Raw genomic sequence first — 8,299 nt, 5'->3', positions numbered from 1 at the left:
ATATATTGACACGTTAGAACCTCATGGCGAAGCTTACAGGGTAGGGTCACCGGTCCTACCCCCGATCTATGAGTTGTCTCCAGTAAACTGACAAGCCTCGCCAACCCGAAAAAAAATAAAAGTAAATTTAGTGAAACCGAAAAAAATCGTTCAAAGCATTGAATTAGATTTTATTCTGTCTTAATTAATTTTATCTCTATACCTCTTTGTAGGAGTTCTGTTATTCAATCAACTCTGTTCTGCTAAACATTTTATTCAACAATTATTAATACTAAAAGGAATAATTAAAAAGTTTTTAACTATGCAGCAACTTTAGCCGACATAAACCAAATCGCACACCACACAGATAATGATGGCACTATGATTAATAACACAATTAACTGCTTTCAAATGATTTATTCTATTTTTAATTCCCTTCATCTTCGACAGGAGCTATTTCGGTAATAGACTCGAATTTGATTTTATTTGATGGCGGACATACTGATTAAATTTCGACACACCCACGCAGTTGACCTTTACTTGGCCCTTACAGTAAATCAACAAGCTACACCTTTTTTTATATTGTACTTAGGAATTCGCCTAAAAGCATCTTGGAATAGTTGTATAAAATATTTCTCTGTAGACTTTTGTTGGTTTGAAATGTGCCAAGTATTTTTCATGCATTGTTCGACGTGTGAAATCTGCACTGGTAAACGAATATTGGCAGATCTGTATAGTGTTTATGACATTCGTCATTTGTTCTTGCACATGCAATGAATTAAGAAAAATGGAAATTAAAATACTGCTTCAAGAGAAACTAAATGATCATGATGATCCAAATTTATTTACATACTTTATTTAATAACGAATTACGTTGTCAAGAATATCCTTTCACGATTATTAATTCAGGATTGTTCACAGTTTCTTTTGGTGATTAAGTCACAGATTATTAAATAATAAAGATTTTATCAGGATCCGACGTATTTCTAGATTTTAGGGTGGTTTTAAATATTATAAGTGGCATTAAAAATTAAGCAAATCTTATTTTGTTTTATTACTTTAAAAAAGACTTTCGTGGAATTTCAGTGTCAGATTTACAGAATCCACTTTTCGTACTGTTTTTGGTTTCGTATAAAGTCGCGTCATGGGTCCCATTTTTTTATTCCCCCCTTAGCCGCGAATACCAAAAGACCAAGAAGACGCCGTAACTGAAAAGCTTCCTGGAAAGTATCACTTGCGGCATGCTGGCCAGAACTTGACTGCTCATAACACCATGACATATTCGAAGATTAGCTGGCCAGCCTCTGATCTGGAGAAACCTTTTTATGGACAACAGGCAAAACCCATGTCCTTCACTATTTCGCCTATAACCAACCTGGACGATAGAAGCGGCGAGTACACTCAGACGTACTTCCCAGACATCACACAATATGTTCCTATGAGACCCATTTATATAAATAATAAATGTTAGCTAAGGAGAACTGTAAAATTTTAATAAATCAACTTTAATTTCATAAGGTGAAGTGATATATGATGTACAATTTTATTAATAATTTATTCTTCAGTATTATTATATAAACATAGTATTAAAAAATTAACGATTTTACATTAAAACTGGATTCTAAAGCGTTTTTTTTTTTATTTTCATAACCGTTTAAGTGTAAATCGTCAAAAATCCATTAAAAAAATTGATAAAAAATGGCTTGGTGTAAATTCCTCATAAAATCTGATTAATTATCAGAATCCCTAAAAAAAAGTAACTAATTCTATTTGAAATAACAACCCAGTGGAGTGGTCCCTCCCTGTTTTTGTACCCCCCGGCCAATTGGCACAGCCCACTCCATTCTAATGCCACGTGACAAAGAAAGGGGCAAGTTGGTGGTATATATGTTTAGATTTAAGTCTTTTATATACTCTAAATAAAATTTAGGAGGTAAGAAAAAAAAACATACATATACGTGCTATAATTCAGCGAAAATAAAACCAAAATTCTACAAACAGATTTTAGTGGTTAGGAGGAGAGAACATGTTTGGAAGAAAGTTCAGCGTATATGCTGTAATTGCCTTGTATGATTCTAAATTAAATCGCTATTTGGTCTATTAAAGTTTGAACAGTAAGAAATCTATGTCCGTTACAATCGGATTACTAACTTAAAGCCGGCTCGGGCACGAGACATCTGGGCCAGGCCAGTTTCCTTGTTTCCAAGGAACACTATTCTTACAACAAATAAATTAATGTTTTTAATTGTAATGTAATATGGCATATTATTTTTAATCAAGAATTTAACAAAATGGTGATTTTTTACTCGGTAAAAATCCAAGTTATATATTTACTTTTTAATGAAATATCATCTATTGTTTTAAAGAGGTATCAAACCGCTTGAAATCGAAAAACTGTGTACTTTAATGTTCATCTATGCATAATAGATATCAAGATATTACATAGTGTATTCAATGAAAATTAACAAGCTCTGTTGGGTTTAAGCTTCCCTCCCGGATTCCAATTTTAAGTGAGCCAAACTTTCCATTTGTCTGTCAAATTAGTTGGATAGTTGTCTGTCTGTACCATACTTTATACCTGTACTGTACCATATATAATAAAAGTTATATATAATATATTTATTTATATTGCGTATTGTATCCTATATTTCTACATGTTCCTCATGGGAATCGACCTAATGCAGAGTTATATGAGTTATATATCTAATTAATTACCTTTCGTTTCCTCTTATCTACTTTCTTGTATTTCTTTCTAGCCATGCCATTGGCTGATCGTGTTAACGGAGTCTAGGCCAAGACTCCTCCATGGGAAATCCAGTCAAAGGATCCCTCCTTTGATGTCCATAATTCTTTCATCTTTCCCACTAGTATTTATGGTGCAAAGCGTTAGGGAGGTCCTCCACCGCCGCTCGACCTTGGAAGTTAAGTCCGGTTGGGTACAAAGAACCTATCAATGACTAATTTTTATTATTTCGGATACATATATTTAATTAACTAAATTCCTTTCAACCCAGAATTCTCAATGCATAGCACGCACAATTGTATATTTATATGAGGTTCAATTAAAAGTAAATTTGAATTGAAATTGTTTAAATTTTATTGTCAACATCTGAAAATGATTGAACCCATGATACGAGTCAATAAATAAAAGTTTTGAAATAATTATGGATTGAAATTAGCAATCTTTCTTCCAAATAATTGAACAAGGATCCCCTCCTGAAAATTAATGAATTTCACGTTTATTTTATTTTTTTTACTTTATGTAGTATGTATAAGATAATTCCCTTCCCCCGACAATTCAACAAGTTTTTTTTTTCTACAATTTGATATTTTGGATTCATAAAGGAGTGGAGAAAATATCATAATGCAATTTAATGTTTAGATAAAATTATTTTTTTATTTCAGTTACGCAGCATCTATGTCCGTCCGAAGCTGGAGATCGGAGGACGAGATGCGAAGGGAGAGCTCAAGAAGGAGGAGTCAGGAAAGGTAAACCAGACCCCGATCTTCGATTTATCGATCGCTCCATCTTCCAGTCCCTATCGATGTTTGCCTGTTATTGGTTATGGTATCTTCTCATAGTTGTCTTGGATATGGTTGAGTATGGCCTCTCAAGGTTACGGTTTGGATAAAGTAGAGCCTAACAGATCAGCTTGTGAAACTATAAAGTGGGTTATAGAAAAAAAAATGCATGAAGACACAAATGTTTATACTTTATGATTATAAATATTATGGAACCCAAAGTGCTTTGCTAATGCAAGAGATAACTTACAAAAATTGAGCTTGTAACAGCATAGACATAATAAGTAAGTTTAATTAAACTAAATATAATCATGCGTAATTAAAACATTTTAATTTATTTTAACACGTTAAAATGGCTCTCTACCCCCATAAGCTGTTTTAATGAGAAATTAAAAATAAATTATGTTCAAAAAGCACTTAACAATGTAACAGCGTCCGTCTGGTTTGCTAATTTGATGTTTCCATTTTAGTCCCAATCAGGCATGACATTAATTATTTGTGATTTTATAAAATTAACCCTACCCTCTTGAATGGTTACTGACCCCAAAACCCATTGATCCCTTTTTATCATTTTATGCTAAAGCAGACCAGATGTGAATCATTATCATCGTTAATATTCACCTTTATTAAAAAATAAATAGCATACTTTAAATAGGGAGTTGTTAATTTGTAAAATTCAGTGTTAAATTTAATTGAAAGTAATATCTCTTTTCAATGAAAAATCAATATTAAAAATTTCGGATTAGATTTTTTATTTTAAACAATAATGTTGCTTCTTATCGAGTTGCCTTTGCTTATCTAACTTTAATTGACAACACAATTATTAAAAATCTTATGAAATAGCTGTTATATAATTAAATAATAACAAGAAATATGTACATTAAGATACATGTAGGGAAGCTTATTAAATTTAGCAGTTGATTTTTGTAAACATGTATGTACGCTTGTAATTCATAATGCAATGAAAATCCAAGGTGGCATTGGCTTACTGGTGAAGGCTATCAAATATTTATTGCTTGTTATAACTATATGCTTCAATTTTACAAGTCATATAAAACTGTCTTTACTTCAATATTAAAACTATTATATATTATAAATTTTAAAAAAAATGTATGTCTTTGAATAACGGTTAAAATAACAATTATAGTTATTTTTATCATTTCTCACAACATTTCTCAGTTTAAGTATTTACAATTTATCACTGCAAAAACATGTGATTAAACCTTGTGGCTTTAAAGCCTCCTCAAATTAATGATTTATTTCTTGTGGAAAGCTTTAAAAAGGTCAAAAACAAAACAAGCTGGCTCGGGAACATAAAAATTTATTTTGCTGATCTAACAATGGAAATCATAATTTAAAAAAAATTAAACCTTCAGGAATAAAATAAAGAACAAATTTAAAATGAAACTGTCCTTCGAGATAAAATAATATGAGATGAAAGAATAAACAAAATTAATAAATTCTCTTATAAAATAAAATACTGCTGGACAAACTCTGATGGGTCAGAGACGAGATGGGTCCTGAAGAGAATATTATCACCCTGAAAGTTCGATAAAGAAGTTCAATTGTTAAACATTGGTGGGCCCACGTCTAAACGGCATTCTAATAACATTTTACCCAGAAAGGGTCTGGTCACGATATCTGGTGATCTACAAAAAGACGACTGGGCGATTGATAGTTGTCATGTTATTAGATAAAATAATCCCTACGTGCTTTGGTTTCTGCATTTAAATATTTACAATGCAAGGAATAAATAAAGCTAAGAAGGATATTTAAAAATCACACACTTCTAACGAAAATACAAATGTAATTAATCGAAAAAACTACGTCTATTTAAAAATATTTACAAAGTAATATTAAATATGGAGTTAAGAGGCTTAATTGTAAGGCACACAAAAAAAACAAAAAAAAATAACAATAAAAATACTCGAAGCAGCAGAACTCCCACACTATGGTTCAGTAAACAAACGAAAAGTCATTTAATAGTTTCATTTAAACTTGAAAACCGTGAAAAAATTGCAGAAAGGGGGAAAGTGTTAAATCACCCAAAAATAATTTTCCTAACACCGAATCAGTTTACATACACAACATCTAAAAAATATAAAAATGGTGGCGCCAGGAGAAAAAAACAAAAAAAAAAGTTTGTTGAAACCTTTCAGTACTATTCAGTATGTTCTTTTTTTTTTTTTTAATTGCATAAATATTCAATAATTTAGACAAAAAGTAATTTTGCTTCAAATATATCAGTAATGAAACAATAATTTAAATTTTGATGAATATCATACTTTCAAAAGAGATATGTATAGCACTGATTTTCAGCTCCAAAAATATTTCCTGGTCCCTTTATAAGAAGTTTTTTTTAAATACTAATCTTGCATTAAAATAAAGCCCTAAAATTGAACAATATATCAAAAGAGATAATAATTTTCATTATTCTTGATTGTTAGCAATCTCAGATCATATATAACAGCTGCATAAGAATTTTCTTAGGCGGGTTCGTAGTTTATAAGATGGAATTGGTTTTAGTATTTTATCTTTAGCAAGCGTTCCCTTGGCAGCTAAGACATTCCATACAAGATAATGATGATGTATTAACATAAATTTCCTTTCCCGTCATACAAACGTTTTTCTTCAGCAAGATAAATATTTAAAACTATAGAATAGTCTACAAAAAAGTACATTTTACAGAATATATAAATAAGATTCTTGGTTCTTGAAATATATTTTTGAAACCGAATAACTTTTAGAGATGGTTTCTATATAATTAATTTTACTAATGATTATTTAAACTTAGAAAGCAATAAAATAACGCATCATGCAAAAAAAAAAGAAAAGAAATCGGAACGAATTTTTACATAATTATATATTTATTTCAAAGTGGTACATATAAAAAATGAGAGCGAGGTAGCCCAGTGGTAAGGCACTCAAAAAATATAGCCCTCGGGATCAACCCAGCCTCATAAAGTGAGTAATTCCCCTTAATTGGGAAAAAAGACTGGTGATGAAACGTGATTCTTACCAAATCACCTCCTTTCACAAGCGTTGGTCTAGTAAAAGTACTCCCTTAAAAAGTACTGCCCCCCCTCCTGACCCAAATTGGGTTGAATCAATGAAAAATCGGCCTAAAAGCACTACAGAAATGCCGTGGTTGGCGGACGGACTAATATTATCCACTCAATAGCTCCGAAATGGGACCACACAGTAACTATTGACCACCTTCAGTGTCTTTCCACAACTCTGTTCGTCTCCTGGTTTTCAAGCTCTGATAAAAAACTGATGCTTATCAGTGATATGGTATTTTTTTTCCTTTTTATATGCATAGATGATGAAAGCAGAAATAAGATGGGGTATAGAGAGAACTGGATGGTTCAAAGATATTGAAACAGTCTGAAGAACATGGGAATCATACAAAGCTGTGAACGATGGGCAACAAATATCTTCTACACGTGGTGCCATGAAAGAGGGGAAGCAGCTAGTGCTACTCTAGAAAGGCTTTAGAATATACATGTCACACAAAAGACACCTTATCTCGTAAAAGCCATGAAGGTCAAGAGTTAAGTATTTTTACAACTCTTTTTGAGATAAATATTTAAACTAATAAAGGAATTTAGAAAGCCACAAGTACTATATAAGATATTTTTGGTATTCACGTATCTCGAAAGATAAAACCTCAATATTGAGAATAGATAATTTATAATTAATGCAAATTATGTAAAATAATTATTGAAGAGTCAAGGGAATAGAAACAAAAAGAGAAGCATGATTCTAGAGCTGACTCTGATCTTGAAAATAGAGTAATCCACAAGTGCAGTGACTACTTGAATGACCCCTATTCTTGCATGGTTAAAGCTGAGTAACAATTATTAGTTAAACCATGTTTTAATTAGTTAAAGCATATAAAGTTTTATCCAATAGAATTTGGTAAAAAGTGGTATACAAGTTTTTATTAATTAATACACTTCCAATACCGAAATGACCATTTCATTTTTGACAGTTTAGACATAGTCAAGCTAGATAGCCGTAAAATCAGATTTGATAAATCTTCCTCATCATACCAGCTCTACTTAACCTTTATTACCCACAACATAAAAAATATCACTATTTTTATTACACAACAAGAATTATCAGCTCTATATCAAGTTAATTTTATCAAGACCCAACAATCTGTTTTATTACAAACACGAATCATAGGAAAAAGACAATATTTATACATAATAATAAATAATTAATAATTATCAATAATAATGTACATTTAATTATACGTTCACGATACCAATTATTCAACTAATGATTAACGAAACTAATAATCTAGAATGAAATTAAGCAGTTTTATAAAAAAGTCATTATTTATTATTACTTAATTATTTCAATTTTTTTTTTATTATTTGTGAATAAAAATTTACCTTTTATGGTGCCATCTGTACCATAACATAGTTACTAAAATATTTAGCTAATTTCTGTTCCAGAAATTATATAATTAATTATTAGCTACTGGTTCGATTTGAAGCTTTGTTAATTGTTAATTATTATTTCGTAGCCAAAGTAAACAAATTTCGCTTTTTGCTATATCAGAAAACTCTATTAACCTCTAACTACTCTCTCAGGATTATTTTAACACAAACAAGTCTTAAAACAAATAAAAAGTTAAAACATAAAAAAACTGAGTTTTTAATTTTAGCAAATAATTATTATACAGTGCAACGTGAAGTTGGAGAAACTTTAAAGCGAGGGAGAAATATAACTCTGGATTAAGCTGAGTGCGTTTTATTGACTTTAAAAGCAAGTTTAATTCAGTCCT

The 8,299-nt window shown here is 30.7% G+C and overlaps 1 protein-coding gene across 1 annotated transcript in view; it reads left to right on the top strand.

Moving 5' to 3' along the window:
• The window catches only part of LOC136796174 (octopamine receptor beta-1R-like), a gene marked incomplete at its 3' end in the record, with an annotated part of 152,521 nt that extends 149,053 nt beyond the window's left edge, over positions 1-3,468 (top strand). The window contains 1 exon segment of the mRNA XM_067049108.1: positions 3,385-3,468. Coding sequence (XP_066905209.1) covers positions 3,385-3,468 — 84 coding nt within the window.
• Between the last annotated feature and the right edge of the window lie 4,831 nt (positions 3,469-8,299).

This window comes from Halyomorpha halys, unplaced genomic scaffold, assembly GCF_000696795.3.
Source record: "Halyomorpha halys isolate HHAL.00 unplaced genomic scaffold, Hhal_1.1 Scaffold1219.1, whole genome shotgun sequence".
NCBI classification, from domain to species: Eukaryota; Metazoa; Arthropoda; class Insecta; order Hemiptera; family Pentatomidae; genus Halyomorpha; species Halyomorpha halys.
The sequence above is the reverse complement of the archived record's forward strand: the minus strand, read 5'-3'. Positions and strand labels throughout refer to the sequence as shown.